This window comes from Rhodamnia argentea, chromosome 2 (assembly GCF_020921035.1).
Source record: "Rhodamnia argentea isolate NSW1041297 chromosome 2, ASM2092103v1, whole genome shotgun sequence".
Lineage (NCBI taxonomy): Eukaryota > Viridiplantae > Streptophyta > Magnoliopsida > Myrtales > Myrtaceae > Rhodamnia > Rhodamnia argentea.
In genome coordinates, this window is record NC_063151.1 from 2,953,682 (window position 1) to 2,975,813 (window position 22,132).

At 40.7% G+C, this 22,132-nt stretch overlaps 2 protein-coding genes and 1 long non-coding RNA gene across 5 annotated transcripts; 2 read left to right on the top strand and 1 right to left on the bottom strand.

Moving 5' to 3' along the window:
• The first annotated feature begins 3,138 nt into the window (after window positions 1-3,138).
• LOC115749888 (homeobox-leucine zipper protein ATHB-6-like) lies at window positions 3,139-4,884 on the top strand. Of its 2 annotated transcripts, none has more exons than XM_030686902.2 (3): window positions 3,139-3,441; window positions 3,677-4,053; window positions 4,233-4,884. In XM_030686902.2, the coding sequence occupies exons 1-3, from the start codon at window positions 3,387-3,389 to the stop codon at window positions 4,599-4,601; spliced, it is 801 nt and encodes a 266-aa protein (XP_030542762.1). In that variant the 5' UTR covers window positions 3,139-3,386; the 3' UTR covers window positions 4,602-4,884. The 2 variants fall into 2 exon arrangements, with proteins under 2 accessions (XP_030542762.1, XP_030542761.1); XM_030686901.2 differs by having other exon boundaries at window positions 3,142-3,447.
• Window positions 3,994-21,792, bottom strand: LOC125313869. The gene is made up of 3 exons (XR_007197556.1): window positions 21,782-21,792; window positions 5,512-5,516; window positions 3,994-4,113 (listed from the first exon to the last, which is right to left on the bottom strand). It is a non-coding gene; the product is annotated as an uncharacterized LOC125313869 (long non-coding RNA).
• Window positions 9,824-16,494, top strand: LOC115749889 (39S ribosomal protein L41-A, mitochondrial-like). 2 transcript variants are annotated; one of them, XM_030686904.2, is made up of 6 exons: window positions 9,824-9,874; window positions 9,987-10,064; window positions 13,820-13,992; window positions 14,465-14,529; window positions 14,673-14,758; window positions 16,023-16,494. In XM_030686904.2, exons 3-5 carry the CDS (start codon window positions 13,848-13,850, stop codon window positions 14,739-14,741), a joined length of 279 nt encoding a protein of 92 aa, XP_030542764.1. In that variant the 5' UTR covers window positions 9,824-9,874; window positions 9,987-10,064; window positions 13,820-13,847; the 3' UTR covers window positions 14,742-14,758; window positions 16,023-16,494. The 2 variants fall into 2 exon arrangements, with proteins under 2 accessions (XP_030542764.1, XP_048130680.1); XM_048274723.1 differs by lacking the exon at window positions 16,023-16,494 and adding an exon at window positions 15,676-15,970.
• Window positions 21,793-22,132: the final 340 nt, after the last annotated feature.

Sequence of the window (22,132 nt, forward strand, 5' to 3'; positions counted from 1 at the left end):
GTTTCGATATTTATATGAAAAGCTGTCTCGTTTGGCTGCGACGCAATCCGGCATCGACGGGTGCACGCCTTCTCCATCGGTTGTTTTCAGGCACACAGAAAAAAAAATCTTGCAAGCAAACAGGGACTTGCGATGGAAGATGATGTCTTGAGCGTGTTGCGTTGCACGGATTTGGCATGTTCGGTCATAGATTGAAACTTCTCTTTCATTTTGGTCCTCCTAGTCTTTTATTCCATTCTTTATCAATTGGGACCATCCAAAAGGGCTATGTACTTATAATAAATTAAGCTGTCATTTTCCATATCTCCTCGGGCCATGTTTTTCTCCTGTCTCGATTGAAGGAAGACTTGTGGTATGTGATATGGCACATTGTTCCATATGTAAAATTATCATCACCCGCATTTATCGTCAATTAAATTTCCATACGTGTGATGTTGCATCGCATATTGTTGCCCGATAATTGGAACCCTTTCAATCAAGGGCGGAAGAAAACATATCGTAATCTTCTTGGGATCATACCCCGTTTCTATCTATAGCGGATGCTTAGGGCCTATTTGGTAATGTTTTTGTTTCAAAAAAGTGATTCTGATTAGAATTAATTTTTTTTATTCCGTTCTCTGAATGAGTTTTAAAGAATCGTAACACGTTTGGTAATTGCACAAAGTTTTTGTTATGGAAAATAATTTCTCTTCCCAATTTGTCATTTAAATCAAATAATTACATAATTATATTTAATGACTTTTTTCAGACCCCACAATTGCGATCCTCTTGCACCATGACATTTTTTTTTTTTTATCAAAATAAGGATGTTTCAAAGTTGTTTTTCCATGCTTCTCCTAAGGCTATGCATATGCCAAGAATGAAAGAAGTGACTCTAATTATCTTTTATTGCTCAGAATAAATAAAATCAATATCTACCACATAAGTGGCTCGGTTTTACCTTTAGATACCGTGCGGATGGTTACTAATGCAACATAGTACTCCGACAACAAATCGGGCAAGACTTAGGAAAAATTGAATGAAAAAATCACCAAAAACAGGATTGACCGGTTGAATGGACCCATTTTCTACTTTTTGAGGTTTTTTTGGAATTTTCGGATTTTTTTGAATAATTTGCCCATGAGGAGCAAAATCGTCATTTGGGAGAAATCAAATGGCAAAATCATCAAAAATAGGATTGGGCAGTTGAAATGACCCATCTCCTAATTCTTGAGATTTTTTTGGAATTTTTAGAATTTTTTAGCATTTTTTCCTGATTTTTTAAATTTTTTATGAATTTTCCAATTTTTTTAAATTTTTATTCATTTTCTTTTTTTATTTTTAAAATTTCCGAAATTTTTATTAAAAAATATTATTCGGACCGGATCGGGTTGACCCGACTCAAGCCTCACAGGCCCCGACAAAAGTAAAAGAAGATTATCGTTGCCCTTTTTTTTTCCTCAAAAGTGATCCTTTTTGGGAGAAACAACTTTTCTTTTTTTTTTGTTTCTTATTTTTGGTCAAAAAGCATTCTCAAGAGTAGGATCAAAATCATTTGCGTTATCAAATATGTTTCTGATTCTTTTTTATTCCGAAAAACATAAATAGAAGAACAGAAACGTTACCAAACGAATCCTTATTAGTTTAAAGTTTTTAACCCGTCTGGTTAATAAGAGGGCACTAAAAGTTTTATCGCATTTTAACACCCATACAAATTACAAACCAATAAATTGGTTGTTCTCTAATTTATTTTTCACATCTACACCCAGATGGTGACATGTGAGACTCGATGGTCGATGCATCTATGAAAAAGCCACAACCGATGTCTGCCATGATTTTGGGAGAAATCAATCGTGATTGGTGCATCTTTCTTTTGCACGGATTTTAAGAGGAATCATTGTCTGCAAGCACGAAGCACCACCAACGTGCATGACAAGTTGGTATACAGCAATCCAGATCCGGCAAGAGAGGAAACAAAGTAGGCGATCGGTTTTACTTTTTTACCTTTGAAATTTCAACTTCGTGATTTTTCATTAATTTCGTAAAAAAAAAAATTTAACTCGAAACATCCGACGTGTCTAAAAAACATAAAAATACCGACATTTAAATGTCACCTTAAAATCTTTCGTAAGATTTTTTTTTTGTGAATTTAAATAAAACACTAAATTTGACAGAAGATTCGAATATCACTTATTGAAAAGAATTTAGAGCCCATATGAATGGAGGGACTACATATCGTGTTAGACGTGGCAAGTGAAATCGATTAATACTCTAATTACGTTTCAGAATTGATATTTTTTCCCCCGGAAAAAAAAAAAACCAATTCAAAATACCATAACCTTAGTTCCCCCCTAAAACAACCCCTAAATCAAAAACCTATTTGCAGAAAATGAAATGCCGCACAATCCTTATGGAGTAGCTTCGATCTTGTGACCGCTCGTCAATTGCAGTTATATCCATTCCGAAAGAAGAAAAGTTTTATTCATATCTCCTAAATCTTGTTATTCTATCACAAACAAGTTTTATCCCGAGTTGCATGCCGCCATTTTCCTTCCCTCCAAAAAAGAAAAAAAGTTGATATTTGTTTATCATATGTAGATTAGCCAACAAAGCAAACTCAGCGCCCCAACCACTCCTACCAACCCCCCAAAAAAAAAAAAAAAATTGTAGAACTCAAGATAGAAAAATCCCCAAAATTAGTAACGCCAATCTACACACTACAGCAAAAGCACGTTTTGGTTTTGGTCATACAACATTACTCCTAGGCTTTCTAAATCTTCTCCTCCTTCTCTTTCCTCCTCATGAATTTTTTTTTTCCAAGTTCAAGATCAGACAGATGCTGTGTAAAACGAAATTCCAACTCCTGAGTCTCTGGTCTTTAGAACTCACTGGCTACACTACACCCAGTATCTGTCGAGCTCTGCTCGTTTTTTGGAACTCGACCGTAGGAAACCATTGTCTCCACGCATGTGGGCTTCAATGGATGTGAAAAGTCGTGGAGATGGTGGGCCTCCTCACGTGGCCAAACCTTTTGAGCAAAAATTCAAACCCAAAGAAAAAGCAGATGCTGCAAAAAGGCAGTGCCCGATGCCTTCCGCTTGTTCATACAAAGAGTCAGTACAATGTTCATTACATGTCACCTACAAGTTATATGTGTGTATATATATGAGACATCTCTTTCTTGGCCTTGAGAATTTTCCATCTTGTTTCAGCTTCCTCTCTCTTGACCCCCCATATCATGATCTCTTCGCTTGCCTTGAATCATGTTATCTCCCTTAACAATGAGCGTGTTGTGCTTCCCCTGTTGCAGCAGCAGAGTTACTGAGTAGGAGAACGAGTTGTGACCGCTGAAAAACGCTTGCTTTTCTTCTTTCTTTAGCAGCTTCGATCAGCCGTATTGATTAGGAATGAAGCGTATCAGTAGCTCGGAATCTTCGGATGTTTGGATCTCCATGTGCTCAGGAAAAGGTAAGTTAACCCACTTCGCTGCCGACAGATTAATGCCAAAAAAAAAAAAAAAAATTCTAACTTTTGCAATACCCAGTTTCCAATTCCTGAAGAAGATTGGAATTTTTAGTCTTTCGTAATATCTTCTTGACTTGAGAATCGGCCCGACTATGCCAAATCCCATTTAGCTTCCCTGCTTCGTGGTAGAAAGAAACAAGAGACAAAGCCCACTTTCTTGTTGCCGCTGCAGGGGAAAAAGTCCTAAAGAAGAGCCAAGTCTACAGCATAGAGTTCCAGGCAATGCTCGATAGTCTAGACCAGGAAGATCAGTCCAGTGAAGAGGCCGGCCTGATCACCGAGAAGAAGCGGCGGCTCAATGCGAACCAGGTGAAGGCCCTGGAGAAGAACTTTGATATAGATAACAAGTTGGAGCCAGAGAGGAAGGCGAGATTGGCCGAAGAATTGGCGCTCCAACCGCGGCAAGTCGCGATTTGGTTCCAGAACCGGCGAGCCCGGTGGAAGACCAAGCAGTTGGAGAGGGACTACAGCCTTCTCAAGGACAGTTACGACACTCTGAAGCTCGATTTTGATAGCCTCGAGCAAGAAAAGGAGTCTCTAGCCGCAGAGGTACCGAGAGAACATCTTTTCGGTCCTTTAAGCATATGTCTTTGTAGTGGCATTTTCATCCTTATGTGAACTAGCCGTGAGAAGCGAAGTACCCAACAACATTCGCAAAATATTTCGAAGTTTGAGCTTATAATGAACGAGAATTGTACGTTCTTGTCGTTGTGTGATGTACATTGCAGCTAACAGAGCTGAAGGTGAAGCTTCGTCGAGAAACATCAGAGAGCAGCAATCACTGCGAAGTCAAACAAGAATCGCCCGTCTCGGAATCCTCTGAAGACGGCAAGCCTGGGTCGTGCAGCGAATCCCTCAAGGAAGACCCGAACCCGAACCCGGAACTGCCCACTTCGGCGGCTCCGCTCCCTTTCCGACACAGCAACAGCTCTCCGTCGCCGCGGCCATCATCTTCGGCAAGAGAAACAATGGCGGGAAAGGGGTACAATCATCAGGTGAGGATGGAAGAGCATCATCAGAGCGGGTTCATTTCGGAGGAGTCTTGCAACTTCTTCTCGGTCGACCAACCTCCTACTCTGCATTGGTACTTCCCCTGAAGATGACACCATTGAAACCAGCCTAAGTGGAAATAATCCTGGCTTCTTCTCCTTTTCTCCGGGGGACCATGCCTTGCTTGGAAATTGAAATGCCATGCCGTGGTCGAGCTGGAGTTGGTAATTACTGCAGTCTCCTCCTCCTTCCCTCAAAGATGGGGAAGTGGAATTAGATTGGATCTCTCAGCATAATCTCTGACAAGAACAGAGTCTCTCTCTCTCTCTTTCTCTATGCTGCGTTTTGTTAACTAATGAAGAGTAGTAGTAAATAAAGTTATTTAATAATTGGAACTGTGGGTGGCATGGGTTCTTCTGTGCCCCTGACGTTGTACATTGTCCTCTGTCTCGCCCCGTGAGTATCGAATCAGATAAAGCTGAAGGCTTTCACGGGGACGCAGCGTTGCCTTGCGAGAGGCAGATCATGAGTGCGAGTACCATACTCGTTCGCACTTCGCAGAGACTCATCTCTCTCTCTCTCTCTCTCTCTCTCTGTATGTGGAGAGACATGAATGCAGAAGAGAGAGAGCAGGGGCTAGAAGGAATCGTCATAGAAGATGGAACGAAGAGAAGATGATGGAGGGGACTCTCTTGGCCGTTCGGCCGAGAAGAAAGGAAGGGGGAGATAAGAAGACAAATGGGCAGTAATTTCAAATAAACAGTCCAAACCATCAATAAATCTCAAATTACTCCAAATCTTGCCACCCTTAATTAGATGGATCGGGAGGATTAGAAAAGCACTGAAATTAAGCATAGGAATTTCTTCTGCCACAGCGTAAAGTAAACAATCCAACCCAAGTTTCGTTCAAGGAACTCCGTAATGGGTGTCATAGCCGAGGCGGGCGATGGCTAGACATGGGTAAGTTTTTGGATGAAAAGTCGGGTATGTATTCCGAAATTTTTCCAAATACAATACACGGACTAAAATTGTACACCCTTAGGTTACGTTTGGTCGTTCGAATTTCTAGTCAGGATAAGATAAGAAATCCAATGATTTTGTCATGTCATGTCCTATCTAAACTACGAATTTAAAGTCGGATAAGCAAAAGCAAGGCGTGACGAATCGACTCTATTTTGCTGAAATATCATGATACTTTAGAAATTATTCAATAATGAGTCCCGATGAGTGAGTTATTATTGAGCAGAGGGTCGTGCCACCGAAGAATTGGGAGTCTTAATTCGGAGTTGAATCCTTTGAGAATGACCCGCCGGCCTTGCTCGTTATTTTGTCGAGGGAATAAATAAGTGTTGAAAATCTAATTATTCAGCCTCTTTTCGTAAGTTGAAGATGCGCTCATGTATATCACCCTAAGAGAGCCCTTTTGAATGTTGAGACCCATTTTGAAAGTCAATAATCAACTTTGAGTTCTTCATAATACGCCTCTTTCGAATGTTGGAAAGATTCAAATGGTTAAAGAACAAGAGACGTGATCTTATATCACGCTAAACAATCAATTAAAGAACAAGATCGTGGAAATACTCAACTTTGTGGTTGAAGACCCCGACTTGGTGTCCCGAAGAGGCGGCCACACTTGAACACGCCCCCCCCCTACGGTAGAAAGGCGGAAAGGTGTCCTAATGCAAATGAGAGACAGTAGTTATGAACAAAACTCGATTCTCCTTGTGTCTATTCTCTTAAGAAATTTTATCATAATCTATTTCGTCCCCTTTCGTGAGATTTTTTTTTTTTATCTTGGCTATATCCCACTTATCCTATCCTAGACAGCTATCAAACACTTGATAGAATATAATATATCATATTCTACCTTATATCGTGACGATTAAACACAGCTTTAGGTACGTGATCGAGCATATTATTTTTTTTCATTTTAAAAGGTATGTATGCAAAGCTTTCTTCGTGGACTTTGGGATGCAAGTAACCTTGAAAATTACGTAGGGCAAGTACTCCCCCCGCACATGCCAATTAGCTATTTTGTCGTCTTCTTCTCCCAGTTGTGGAGAATCCCTAGAAAGTAGCAATCAGCAAAAGCAAATCATCCCCAACAAGTTATTGAAAAGCAGATGCCGACCCCTATCTAACCTTTTTAATGTCCCAAGACTAATTTCCCTCGGACCATAGGATGCTGGGGGCTAACCTCTTATGTAGTACTAGACGCCGAAGACTGGTTTTTGTCTAGGTGCTGCCTGTGCTGTGGGGCATTAATTCTGCAAATCCCTTGTATTATTGTACAACGTTAAGGTATCACGCGGTGGGACGCAAAAATCTGGCACATAGGCACGGGATAAAAGAATTTCTGCAACACTTAATTTAGGAGGAAAAGCTACATAAATTTCAAATGAAATTTGATCGAGTATGGCGTGTGTTTGATGAGGGTATGCGCCAAAGTAGGAAGCAAACGAGTAGGGCTGCGACCCTCGCCGGTCCACCATTTCGAAAATTTGCGGGCTTGAAAGTGCATGGTAAATACCACCGAAATCACACAGGATCGCAAAAGTACATCCCTCTCAAGCTCTTTATAGTCCGACCCAAAAAAAAAAAAAAAGAAGAGCTTTTTATCACGTGGGATTATCTTGGGAAGAAACAAATAGCGGGTCCTTTTCAAGTGGCTGTCATTGACGTAAACTTCTCACGTTCACACTTACATGTGTTTACCCATATTTATCACGTGGTAAAAAAACAGAAACTTACGAGCTCTGATCTCCGGTTCTTGCCTGTATTAATTACCCTTTTACCGTATTTTAGTAATTTTACGCTGCGATTTCAACACATGTGTACCGCCGGGCAACAAGGCCCGTGTTTGCTTCTTCCGCGCTCCGTCCCGCACGCCTTTTTTTTTCCCCGAAACGAGCGGCGATCCCTGATCAGATTATCGACCCCGACCGTAAGCACGGTAAAGGCGCGTACAAACTCGCACATACGTCCCTATCTCTAGAGCTTTTGTCGGATTGAGGTCTAGCCAGTTGATGCCAGCAGCGAAGAAGGGTCGCTTCGGATGCGAGCTTTCAGCGACGGGGCCCCGGCCGATTGTGGTCGGCATGGCTGCTGCTATTTCAGCGGTCGTGGATGGCGTCGGAGTCGTGAACTCATGGACGTGGAGATAACTCACGTCGCTTTCCGCTTGTCCACTTTAAATACGGAAAGAGACGGACCATAAAGCTGGTCCGGCCACTGGCCCCCCCCCTCTAACCCAGCTCCTCTTTCCTTTTTTTGTATTTTGTCTGTTTTTTTGGGCGAGTTCAGTTCCGCGAGGCCCTCTCCACGGGCAGACGTCTCGATCGGTGCCAGAGGGGTTGGGCTGGGGTGGGGCTCGTCTTTGTTAGCCACGTTTGACTGTTTTTATGTCCCGTGGGGAGAATCTTTTTCTTTCGGATACGGCGTAGCAGTAGCGTTAGGCTCTCTGGCTCGGGCCGTGTCTCTTTGTGCGGCGATGGCGAGAAGTTTCTCGTTCCCCTTTTGATTTTTCTGGCCAAAAAGGTAGGGCTCACCTTGGGGGGTTTGGCAATTCTCGAGTGTCGGGCGCCTGCATCTGTCGAACAAGTTGGAGAGGGGTTGTGCTTTGGCCGTATGTGTGCGGTGCGGGGATGTGGAACCTGTCGGTGTTGGTGATTTGAAGTTTGTGTTGGGACCTCTTGATCTGTTCATTGATGTTGTGTCGTTTGATGAGCTGTTCCGGTTCGGGTAGGGAGGCGGGGTTGATGGGGCTAAACCCTCGGCTTAAGCAAGAGAGGATTCCTTAACCCTTGCTCAAAGATCGTACCCCTTGTATATCACAATCCGCCGCGAGACTCTTCGATAAGGGCAGCGGACCGGGCCGTGGGTTGCACAGCGTCGTATAAATGTCTCTCCCTTTGCTAGCTGCTTTCTTTTTAGGCCAACGCTACCATCTGCGGTAGCCTATAACTTGGTTGAGAAATGGGTACGATAAATCGATCAAATGTAATTTAAAAATGAAAAAAAAAGGCAAAAAAAATCATAATTTTATTGTAATTGTGAGTTCTTATTTTTTTACTAGTTGAGTCGTAAATCTTTTGTAATTATGTCAATTCAAGTCATTTGGCCAGTCGGCGTTGACTCGACAATTTTAATAATATTTTAATATTTTAATTAATTATTTATTTGTTGATTTTTTTACCTTTTTCCTTTTCTTTTCTTTTTGTTAGGGTTTGTGAAGCCCTCGCCCAGTGGCCAAAGCAAGTTACCAGCCCTAACAAAAAGAAAAGAAAAACGACAGACAAAATAATTAAAGCATAAAAAATCAAAACTGAAAAAATATTAAAATGTTATTAAATTATCTACATCAATGTTGGCTGGCCAAATGAATTGAATGAGCACAATTGTAAAAGGTTTATGACTCAATTGATAAATATATATATTTAGGACTGAATTGACACAATTTTAATAGGTTTAGGATTTTTTGGATAATTTTCTCACCGAGAAGCTCGAAAGCCCCCTTGAGAATAGAATTCGATAAATGATTCGACTTAAGTAATGTCATTTGGTGAAGCAAATAATCCCAATAGCCCCTTTTTCGTGTCGGTAGGAATCTCCACTTCAATTTGGTGATAAATTAGCTAGATGGGTCTTCTTCCTCTCATCGCCCGTGAAAATTTTGAAGCGTATCGATGGACCATAAATTATAGTCATCCGGCAAATGAGATTTGTCAATCAATCGATTTTTGTTTTTTTACCGATCAGTGTTACCCAACAAACACGGCATATTGATCATGTACTGCGAGAGGAGACCTTCACCAGCCGGCATCTTGTAGAAAACTCTGAAATCACACGGAAGCAACACGATGCGAATGAGATCCCCAGTAGATCTGATCGATAACAGAGGAACTAAAACTGGAGGTAGGTGGGGAACCTAAAGGAGGATCAAGAAGGACGATGAACGTGCACGTTTTTTTTTTTTTTTTGGGTCAAAGAACGGGCACAGTTGTAAGCCGATCGGCCCATTTGTTTGCTTCTCGATAGGCATGCTTCTGGATCGATTGGTCAAGTTATGGCCGTCTTGAAGCCCAATGCAAGGCCCATCGCAAGAAAAGCCCTAGGAGGTAAAATTCGCCCATCCAGGTTCCTGCTCCATCCTGAATTCGGCCACCTGCCGCTGCTCGTGTCGCCAGCAGCACCGTTACCAGAAAACGAGCTTCGACGACGACGGTCCCGTCACCACCAGGCCCTTTCCACGAGCTTCGACGCAGCGACGAGTACCACGACGAGCAGCAACAGCCTCTCTTTCTCCCTCTCATGTCTGTTGTCTGTCCCGTCCCCCTCGCTCGACGCGGAAAGCTTTGGCGCGTGGCTCGCTCTCTCACAGGTTGGGCTTCGAGCAATGTCACGGAATTCCTGATTTTATTGGAGATTTCGATTTTTTACTTAGCAGATGTAATTTCTGCGATATATTTGTGGTGTTCGTTGATGTTGAACAGATTGAATCGCGGCAAACGTCGGTCGACCAAAGCACCAACCGGGGAGTCGTGCAGGATTATTTTTGCCGATTGTTCGAGGTATAAATCTTGAACTTCTGAGATTTTAGTGTATTCTACGTGTACTGAACTGAAAGAACCGTGGATGGACGCGAGTCTGTGAATGTGGTTCATAATTGATATCGATGACTGGTTGCGGATAGGCTGAGCCGAGTTCTTGTTTGCTGCGGCTATCTGCAGTTATAAATCTTAAACTATTGATATTTTAGTGCATGAACTCACCGTTTAAAAGTCCGACCAGATCTGACCCCCCAAAAAAAAAAAAGTCCGACCGTAAAATAAAAAAATCATCGTTCGTTCGGAAGATCTGTGGTACTTCCGTGTCAAGATGCTGGACCGTCCGTCGGGGTATCAAAAAGACCCGCACCGGCCCGACCTTAAAATTTGGGGTATTTTAGGGCCGGGCCCGGGTCTTCTTCTGGTAAAGGCCGGTGTCATAAAATTTCGGCTGGCCCTAATCCAGACCCGAAATTTAAAAGCCCAAGCCCCCACGACGCCATCTCCATCGTTCGCGCTCACTGCTCGTGCTCAGTTCTCAAGCCTCGCGCCGCGACGCTGTTCCATCGTTCCACCAAACCCTAGAGCACGACCACCCGCCAACTCCAATTGGCCCCCCGACTGTCCTCCTCGTCCCCACGCGACGCCTCGTATGGCTGGGACGGCTCGACCCTCTTGTCGCCGGTGAAGATCTCGGGCAGCAAGTCTTGAAATCGCGAGGTATGCAGTTACTTTCCAAACAATTTGCGGGGATCGATTTGAAGGGTTGGTTTGGTAGCCTCAGTTATGCTTGGTATCCAATGATTCATGCGGAGGCTTGGTACACGAGTGACCGATTCCCGTTTGCGAGTTCGTGCAGATGCCGTCTGTAGGGTTCGCTATGGTTTCGAGGTCGAAGCCGTCTGTGAAGTTCTCTGTTTCCATCACCTAATTGTTCACGAATCACGATTTCTACCCCATCTACACAGGACCCATTCCTTGAGTTTGATTAATGGCTATCATCTTTTTTTTTTTTTTTTTTTTTTGGTGAAGAAAAGGGTAGAGACAACATTAATGGCTATCATCTTGGTCTTTGCTCTTTCAGAGAATCAATTTGTTATTGAGGACTGATTCAAGAGCACTTGAACCTCATTGAAAGATTTACGGTTGAATTTGTTGTTTGGGAGGTAATTGAGCTTGCATTTGCAGTTGGATCATTGGTTCATTTTGGGAATTGGGTGATTCTGCTGCTTCTTAATTAGATCAAGTCTTATGAATGGTTGACTAGTGTTCTTCATGTCCCCTGCTTCTTAATTGGATCAATCAAATACCTTGTGTTTGTTGACCTCACTGTGTTAGCATAATTTTCATAACTAAGAAAAGCTGTTCATGGGTGGATCATCGGAAACCAAATTCATGTTGATTCCGTGTTGGCAAACTCTGTTCTTGATGTTTATGCGAAATGCGGGGATGCCATACAAAGATGTTGCTAGTTGGAATACGATTATAGATGGGCTTATGCAAAATGGATTAGAAAGAAAGGCACTGGAGCTGCTTTATGAGATGAAGGGAAGGATCAGTGTTTAACGAGGTGACCTTTTCCATAGCTCTGGTTTTGGCCGCTTTTTTATCTCTTTTGGAGGTTGGAAGGCAAGTTCATGGGACAGCTATTAGATTTGGAATCAACAGTAATGAATTTATGAGGACTTCTCTCATATATACGTATTGCAAATGTGGGGAAACTGAGAAAGTTTCAATAACATTTAATTGTTGGCCGTTAATGTTTATGAGCACGAAGAATAGCGAAATAGCTTACAGAGACGCATATGCATGCAGTTCATTGGTTTCCGGGTATGTCAAGAATGGTTTCTTTTGCTTCTTGATGGCTCATGAGCCTTTCAGTCGCAACCTGCCATATCCATAAAACTGTAGCATGATCCCAGGACATACAAGTGGGATGGTGGTACCGGGATTTGCGATTTAACGTGCTTACGAGTTTGTATTACTCTGGTCTTCTGCAATAAATCCAAGTTGGGATGTCAAATTGTGTTTCTGCTCAATGAATGTGAGAACATCGACCATTATGAGACTCTCTGCCTTAGCATTTATGGATGAAGTGTAGCCTCTGAGTTGGTTTTTGTTGCTAGTGAGAATAAACATTCTTTTCGGTAGGTGCGTTGTTTTGCTCTTGACTCGGTACTCTTGTCATTTGTCTCATTCTTTTCACCCATGTTCAGGAACTAATTGCACTCTTGTGATTGCCATTTCTAGGGACTTTGTGAAATTGAGTTTTCATGAGAAATAGTAGTATAGTTACAATGATGTTTCGTGGTATTTTGTCTTCCCTGTCGTCTTTCTCGTGTGATGATGCTATGTAGTTTGAGTAAAGATAGAAAACCTAATTGAGGGCAAGGGCTGTTACTTGAGGGCGACAAAGAAGGAGACTGAGATGGCGATCGAGGAGCAAATGAGGAGGACGGAGTCAAGGGTCGAAGCCAAAGTGTTTGAGTCGAAAATTCAGATAAGAAAATCAGTGCTGAACTAAGTTTCAATTACTGTTGAAAAAGCAAATACATCTAAAGTTTTTTCGAACTTAAGTCTCAAGTAACTTTGATTTTCTTCTTCACGGAATCGAGCATTTTGATTATAGAGCTTGATTCCCAATTCTTTTCAAACTGTGAGACTTTAAAAAAAAAGAACCCGACACCACCTGAATCGACTTGAAGACCTGGGAAGTATGTAATTCGGGTATTGGGCCTGTTCGGGTCAGGCCAAGGTCGAGCTGTTTAGTTTCGGGTCGGGTCAGGTATCATAGAGACCCGACCTCAGTCCGGCCCATTGACTGCTGTTGGCTTCTAAACTTGCTTGATGATGGAATCTCCTCAGGCTTCAGCATAAGATTGAAAATTGGACCTCCGTAATGCTGAATTTGCCCGATAGGAGACCCACTAAAATCCATCTCCATGAAATCACAACCTAAGGAATCCCATCTGTTAAGGAATCCTGAAAATGGGATCGTCGATTGCTGCAGAATGTGCCCTACTTTAGGAATTACGATGAGTCCAATTTGCAAAGTTGTTATGATTGTCTCTTGCTATGGCTGTACCGCTACACCAGCTTAGCTCTACTTGGTTCTATCATGATTGCATCCTTGTAATTGGAAATTCAAACATAGCTGTAAGTGGGCCTGTTAAACATTATGTGTGGTGATGATTTTTGTGTTTTGTTTGGCTTTTTCTAGCTTGCTTGGTTTTTTTTATGCATGTAAGAGAATAATCTGGAGAAAGTTATATTGACATCTTTTATTTGAGTGAAGTGGTTAGTCGACTTTTGCTTTAAACTACTCTTGTTCACCACTTCAAATAACAGACGGAAAATCCTCATCGGGATATTTCTGAAGCCACTAGTGATATTTAAGAGAGAGAGAGAGACAGAGAGACAGAGAGACAGAGACAGAGGTTTGTCTCTCTAGTTTTTGACAAATGTTATTGAAATCACAAGTTGGGTTTTGAAAATATCCTTGTTTTTTTTTTGGGCCAGCAGAATATCCATTTAGTTACGTTTTTTCTTTAAGCACTGAGAATTTGGATAACGTGTGAAATTTTTTTTCCTTTTCATTCTTCTTAGCTTGTTCTTTGAATGTTCAATACTTTAGCCATTTAACACTCTACTATGTGTTGCTTAAGTTTTTTCTTTGTAAGACCATATGGTGTTATTACGACTTCGGCAAAACACTGTTTGAGTAGATAGCTGAGGTCATAAGAGTTGATTTCATGTTCTAGGCTCATATTGAATTCCAGGTTGCCCTTCACTGCAAAGAGGGAAAAAATGCCATTGGGATTGATACTAGGGTTGGGAAGGGCATTTAGGAGGAAGCGTACATCATCGCTTGATATTCTTTCTTCAAAACGTGCTCCAAGAAATTACTACAAGGGAAAGAATTGCATACCAACTGGGTTTCACACACGCAAAGGTTTGTATACTTTTCTTTTCTTTTGCTCTATGTTGTAGGGCCCCAGAATGCTGAAGTATATAATGGAAATTTTGCTCCTGCTTTGAATCTATATTGCTGTCCTTAAGATAACATGTAGATTATGGATTACCATTCTTAGTATGTATCGTTATGTCATGTTATGGATGACATGAAGTTGAAGTGTAGAAGATATAGGTTCATGGTTCCTGATTTACATACTGGAAGTACGAGCACAGTGTGGTCGCGCTTATTTCAGGCGAAAGGCCTTCTTCTTATCACTGTGCACATCCTTCCTATGAAGAGGAAAAAATAAATGAGTATCCTCCGTTGATTGGCCCTTGTCCACCTGCTAACTGTTTCTTTCGGCATGAATAGTGTACTTTATATTCAGTTGGTATCTTCGGCACAAGTTAAACCATTCCTTTTTTCATGGGTCGAAAGTTAAACCATTCCAAATGTCATTTTATTGCAGGTGGATATGTTGTGATGCAGGAGAAACTACCAAACTATGTAGTTCCTGATTTGACTGACTTCAAGGTAGCCTTAAAGCTCGTTAGTCCCTATCCTCCCCATGCCCTCCCCTGAACATCCCAACATCCTGGAGTTAACAAATAAAGCGAGTGACATGCATTTCTATTATGAGTGTCTCTAAACAAATTCGCCATGCTTGTTTCTTGCAGCTGAAACCTTATGTGTCTCAATGCCCAAGAGAAGTCAAAACTACCAAGGGCACCGATGCAGCTAAATAGACTAAGAGCCATAAAAGGTACATTTTCTGCCGACCTTTTTCATTCCATCTTTTTCTTTTACATCTTTGCCCTTTTTTTTCTTTGTTTCTGTTTTGACTTTGAAAGTCATTGCGATGGATTCTATTTCAAAGCCAGAAATCTACCTTAGCATTGTCAATCGATACTTCATCAGATTAAGATTATTTTCTCATTCTTGGTCACCTTGAAAGTGGTTTATTCTAGTAAGTCTTTGGGCGCCAATTGAACTTTTGAATAACCGAAAATGTGGTTACAGTGCCCTATCACCGTACCAATATCCTAGCTAGCGTAGCATGCTTGAAATATGTTTCATACTGGGAAAAACTGCTAAATAATGAGGTTGCACCTTTTCCTTTATGTGGGGAAGAGGATGGAATTCAGCTATTGGATTTCTCGTTCCTGTTCCATTTCTTCAAACCCAAGTTCTAGATAAGTGAAGATGAAGGGAAGGCTTTTGTATCGTTGAAGAAATGGCTGGTGACAACTCATTAAAGATTCTTGGGATTTGACCTTAATAGAAAGAATATAATGTAGCAGGATGACATTGTCAATTTCATCGTAGAAGTTAAGAAAGCGAAAATTGAGAAAAAATAGTTGAAACAAATGGTTGCTTTTATTAGATGCTGAACATGTATGACAGGGGACGATTTCTTTACAGTGAATACAGTAGATAGTTCCATAAAGGAAAGGCGAAACACCCTATTAAATAGGCTCGAATGGTGTGGGACTGGTCTAAAGTTGTTTGTGTTTGATTGGGTTGTGATTGATGATTGAACACAAGTGTTACTTCACCTGCTAAGTTATAGCGTAGTTTCACGTATTATATTGATCTCAGAACTTGTGTTGGTGATCTTATGTTGGTTAACCTTAAATTAAAAATGTTTCACTGAAACCTCTTTGGATGGTTCTTCCAAAGGGAAATGATGCGTGATGGCATTCAAGGCATACTGCAGAAGATTTCTAGAGAACCTTGGAAGTTATGCTTTTTTCTTTCTTTTTTGGCTTGGAGAATGATGTCTCAAACAAATTTTATTGACCTTTTTGTGGCCACTAAGTTAATGACTTTACTTGCTCCAATCTTATTAGGAATTGTGAAGAATAACATAGATGAAACTGTGTCATAGGGCAGCCTTTATACATGTCGATATGGTTATGATTATTGAACCAATGTCCTTTTGGACCTTTTGAAATAAAATCTTTTTTAACTGTAATGGCACAGTATCAATCTATCAACCCCATCATTACTAATTTTGGTAGTTTGCAGGGGCATCAATTCTATCAGCGAGAGTGGACCATTGTACGATTGCTGCAATCCTTGAAGTCATGGCCAAAATATTATCAGCACACGACGAGTGTCAGCATGAAATAATGGTCACTGTTTCTTTTTCAGAGTGCATCGTGTTGTTTCGGTAGAGAAATGCGGTGTCGCTAGATCGTGATACCATTATGTCTTGTGGTGCTATGCGTGTCCGCCACTGGAAAAGATGACGATGCTGCCAAGGATGTAGTTAGAACATCCCATCGAAATGCTCTCGCTAGGCATATGCAAGTATCTTTTATTTTCGAACTTGAGCTGCTTTTCATGTAAGAGGTAAAAGCACGTCTACAAGATCGTAGGAAGAGTTGCACTTTAGAATTTAAACTCGTGGGCTGAGTATGGAAACCTTATTTTTGTTCTGAGCGTGGCTTTTCTAGTGTCGTCGTGTGAGCTGAATGTGACAAGCCTACTTCACTACAACCTCGATCGAACTGTCCAGCCCAAAACGATGGCTAGCAACCAGATTGGCTTGTCCCAACATTCTGGTCTATGAAGCGTTATTTGAATCCCCAACCAAAATTGCCTGATCCAAAGGACGGGTAACATTCGACCCAAAAAAAAAAGAAAAGGGCGGGTAATAAGCTAATTTAGCTGATTTTTTCTACTGCTTTTGTCAATACTATCGTTGACAGAGTTCTTAAGCCCACAATAATTGGATAGACATTGCCCGATAGATCATCTGAGATGGAAAACCGTTGGTGATAAAGAAAATACGATTAAAACATTGTCTAGTCGTGAGACCCAAAATAGGCTTCATAACAAAATAATGAACGTTTGCAACTTTTAATACTCTAATTTTGTTGGGGATGCGTGTTATTACTGTTTGCAGATCAAAATGTTTCTATTCTGTACAGTTGAGAAATGCTTCAAGAACACTTCTTAACGAGGATTTTTTTTTTTTCCCGAAGTGATTGACTTGATCAAATATAACGTGTCTGTGTAATTTCTGACGCTCGGCAGTAAGATGTTTCGCCGAATTACTTTTCTTAGTTTCCACTTCATCGGTTTTCCTTGTGCTATCATTATTTTTATCAAACATGTCTTTATTAGGGTTAGGTAAGCCAAGATCAGAATTCCTAAAGACCCTTGACAAATTCCTTCTGGCTTGGTCTTGTCGATCATGATAGTGATGTGAAGTGAATTAGTAAACGAGTCAATGAAATCCCACTTCAAAACCAACTTTCCCACTTCTTCCACCAACCCCACTTTTTTCGTTTTTGCTTCGATTATTATTATTATTATTATTATTATTATTTGGTTATTAAACCATATAAATTACCGATTAATGATCTGATGCCACTAAGGATTAGTGTCTCCATCTCTCAAAATTTAGTGGACTTTGAACGGCCACACCTTCTTAGAATGGACGGTACACGTCAATTCAAGTGTGAAGTGTGTAAGCAATGTAATCATAGATGGGTGAATAATGTATATATGGATGGTGCTTGTGCACCCGAATTCTTGCCTATGCTAGATCGTTGCCGTGTTTTGATTACATAGACGTGGACCACCTATTTCTTGATATCTTCTTAATCTTCAACTCAAATTATAATAAATCAAACATACGATGACAGATTCGTGAGAAGGTATTGATACATATGTCTATCTGAAAATGTAATTTACTATTTGTTCGATGAAATATTTTCGATGGATCATAGAGCACTTTACTAACTCCACTAATACATTGCCAAAAATTCGGTTTCTAAAGTTGGAGATGTATGACCGATAGACAATGGTTGAAAAGTCCTTAATTGATGGAAAAAGCTTGTTAATTGCCGAAGTTTACTAACCAATGACTTCATAATGATGCTCTGAGAAGGTGGTAAAACAACACGGACCACGTCGGTCACACTACATTTCAAGAAACTTTTAGGCATTCCCATGGCAACTCTAACCATTCTCTCTCCACCGACTTTGCTTACCCTATATTAGATCCGATTAGCCATTGCTCAACCGTGCCGGTTTCGCGAAAAGCGAAAGAACGAAAGGATACTCTAAGTTCCAACTACACGATACGATGTAACCTATATCTTTTTTTTTTCTTTTTTAACATTCAAATGGCTTTAACCAAGTACCTTCGATTCATAATCTTGAGAACTTGTGGACCTCCAAGCCTGTGTGCATCCTTCCTTTGAAAAAACTTTCCTAGTGGACATTGACCCATTAGACCCTAAGTCAGCCTCAGTGCGCACCGAGCGATGATGACTACTTTGGTGGCTTCCACGTTTCCATATGGTGCTGATTTAGGGGTAGAAATTGCCCTAAACGGCCTATTGGCCTCTGCTAAAATTGCCGGTCCAATTCATCTTCAGTGACCCCCCGGAGAGATTAATGAAAGCCTTGACAAAGACCAAAGAGGCAAAGACCCCGTTGGCGTCAAAGGAAAGAGACATACACATGGAGAGCCATTCACGCCACGAGACGGTGGCGGTTTGAACAGGTTTGGTTTTTCCAGCCTTTCAATTCCATTGACTTCTTCGACAAAATATACAGCAAACACCGGTTTACAAGGTAGAACGGGTTTACAAGAGCTGCTACGTACCAAGTCAAGCGTCGGACCGTGCGTGATACTTTCAGACAAGTGGGGCCATTTTCCGAGAATTTCGACGCGTCATTTTGTAAACCGATTTTAGCGAGCATAGTATTATTTTTTTTCCCGAACTAAGCATATGACGATATTAAAAGCTCGAGGTAAGTCCTCCGCCTGACTAAAATCCTCGTCGATCATCTTAAAATACTTAAACATTTCGATACTTTATGTTCCACGTACGGTGAGAGAGAGAGAGAGTGATTATCGAGTGATATATAATTTGCAGCCGGCACTTGAGCATTTCTTTTGAATGGCACATAGATTAAGACGAACCGTCGAAACGACATACTTATAGCTATTCCCTCAATGCGCTCGAGACTAAGTCTCACCTTTTTATGCAAATCGAATGGAAGCAAATTAAAAGTTGCCCATCGTTTGAATAAACAGGGCGTTATGAATCGCGCTAATCGATATTCGATGTATATCCCCACTCCCTTAAGCGATCTAAAACATACTTATGTAAAATTGAATTACATGAAAATCTCACTTTTTAAAACAAGAAAATATAGATCACTCTATGGTCTCGTTTTATTCCATGACCCCGAATCTTCAGGTGGATTTTCATTCCAAGTATTACTATTAATATGGATTTGCAAAAAAAAAAGGAAAAAAGAAAAAGAATTGGCCTTGTAGAGAAGAATACTTCTCACTGGTTTTGGCGATCGACGGCCGACGATCGAGGAAACGGCGATGGAGTTGAGTTTTTGATAGTTTTGTAGTAGCAAGAACGTGGAATCATAATCTTAATACTAAAGACCTTTATTATCTACAAAATGCAGCCAAAACCAGGAGGAGAAAAACTGGGTTTGCTATAGTTTAGTGACGAGCTCCCCGTTTTATGGAACATTTTCCTTAAAATTTGCACGATTACCGAACTCAAAATAACAGGAGGAGTCCATCGAATCCTCAAGACAATCGATTATTTTCGAAACTTAATCAAGGAGCATCAATAATCCTATGCCCACCCGCCAACTCCAATGAAGATGACAAGGGACTCATCAGTCGTGTGCCTGATTTCGTTTCTTGCAGAAAGTGAAGTGGTGTCATATGCGGCGTCTGTTCAGTCACATCCCTAAACTTGATTACGTCTAATCTAGTTTTCATACTAATTATCAGCAAGTTTGCCATCTCTTTACGGAACGATCCTTCGTGAATCGATTAATTTTCTAATCGCCCGAACACCGAAAAGTGAAAAAAAAAAAATGGTTCTTTCTAAATAATTTCTCTTCGGACAAACGGATCACGGACATCAATCGTAAGCGACGAGAAACAAAAGGAAAACAAAAAAAGGGGTTGCTAGTTTACTAATGAGCTTCTCGCTCGGCCGTGCATGTGGAACGTTTCTTTAAGGTAACGACAGGGACCTATCGAATTTTCGAGACAATTTAACCATTTCGAAACTTTCTCGAGAAGCATGAATAGCCCTATATGCCCGTCAACTCCGATGAAGCTGACAAAGGGACTCGCGATCATGTGCCAAAGTTCGTTTCTTGAAGAAGATGAAGAGTGCATGTAGCTTTCATACTTATTACCAATAATTTCGCCATCTTGTAGCGTCTTTTCCAAACCCCAATACACGCCCATCAATACCCTAATGAAAAATAATTTGGGTGGAGTCGGTTTCATACTTCATTTCCAACCGATGAACGCAATAATTTCGAGAAAAAAAATACGAAAGAAGTCCTAAATCTATTATGTTTTTTATCAAAAAAGTCTTAAACCTTTTATATTTGTATCAATTGAGTTCCATTTGACCTTTTGGCCGGAAATCGTTAACGTTAACGTCGGCTATCCAACATGACGCGATCTACTCTGACTTTGACATTTTTTTAATAATATTTCAATTCTTTTTAGTTTTTTTTGTTCTTTTTCTTTCTTTTCTTTTCTGTTCTGTGCTATACTTCTTCTTTTTGTGCTGTGGACCGGCGAGGCCACAACATCCAGATTGGGGGCGAGGGCCTTGCAACCCTCGTTTGTGGCCAGCAGCCCTCTCCGGCCTCATCCAAAAAAAATAATAATAAAGAGCAGAAAGGAAAAAGAAAGAAACAGAAAAATTTTATTAGAAATGTAAAAAAAAAAAATATTTAAAATCTCAACGTTGGGGCCAACCGTGCTATATCGGCCAGCGTCTATTCCAATAATTTTCGATCAAAATTGTCAAATGAATTCAATTGGTACCGGCCAAAAAGATTTAGGACTGATTACGTACAAGTGCAATAGATTTACATATTTTTTTTCACTTTTCCCCCAATATTTCCCCCCACTGATCTCGAGCTACAACTTTGTACTAATCTAATCTACACCCGTGCCCATTGACCTTCTCCAACCATGAATTTTCAATTGCCCTAGCCCCACGCACAAATGCAAGCCACGTGGCTTCTGCCGAGTGCCAATGCCTTTCCTAGGAAGCACGTCATTGGAATGCCACCTTACAAGGGAACCCGACCATGCCATGGCGGACATCTTCGCACGTAATCATGTGATTTGACCTAAGTCTTTTGCATTATTTTTGCACTAATCCCTCCCTTTTCCCCCATCTTTTAAAGCTTTCGTCCTCGCTTCGGACTTAGTGCTGTACACGCCACTTGCGAGGCCAATCGGGCATATATCTACGTCCACGGATTTGTTGAACATTTTTGTACATTGAACTATAGTGCCGTTCACGAACATGCCGCAGATTTTTCTATTTTGGCCTACACATCTAACCAATCCGTTTCTTTTTTTTTTTTTTTTTTAAAGATGGTTTTTTCGATCGATAAGTGTCATAAAGTCGTTCCGAATGTCTTGTTTTCCTATCGCTTATAATAACATAATAATGCTTTTATCAATTTACCGCTGTTAACGATTATCGTAAAGGCATTCGTCAATCATAACCGATAAAGAGAGACTTTCCGTCCTCAATATGCCGTGATGCACAACATGAGAAAAACGGCATTTTGGATATAACAAAACTATCTATTTGGGCATTCAACAAGTGCCCTAAGATGCTTGTTAATAAAAACCTCATGAAAAAGAAGGGGAAATGCGGATAGCTTGTCCCTAAACAGATAATTGGAGGGAAAATTATTCAAAAAATCATAAACATATTGTACCGTGGTCAATTCAGTCATAAACATTTCAGTTGTGCTAATTTAGTCATAAACATTTTAACGATTTGCCAATGTAGTCATAAATCTATTCAATCGTGCCAATTTAGTCCTAAACTTTTTGATGATTTATTAATTTAATCATACACATTTCAATTATGCCAATCTAATCCTAAACTTTTTAATGGTTTGGCATTATAGTCCCTCCGGTCAATCATCTAAATAATAGGTTGAAGATTGAAGTGGCAAATTTTCAAAAGGTTTAAGATTAAATTGATTGCCGTAAAATAGATTTAGGACTTTTTAGAAATTATCCTAATAATTGGCACATGCAAGCGCATAGCCTTGCCATCATTAGTTAATGCAATTCAATGTGGCC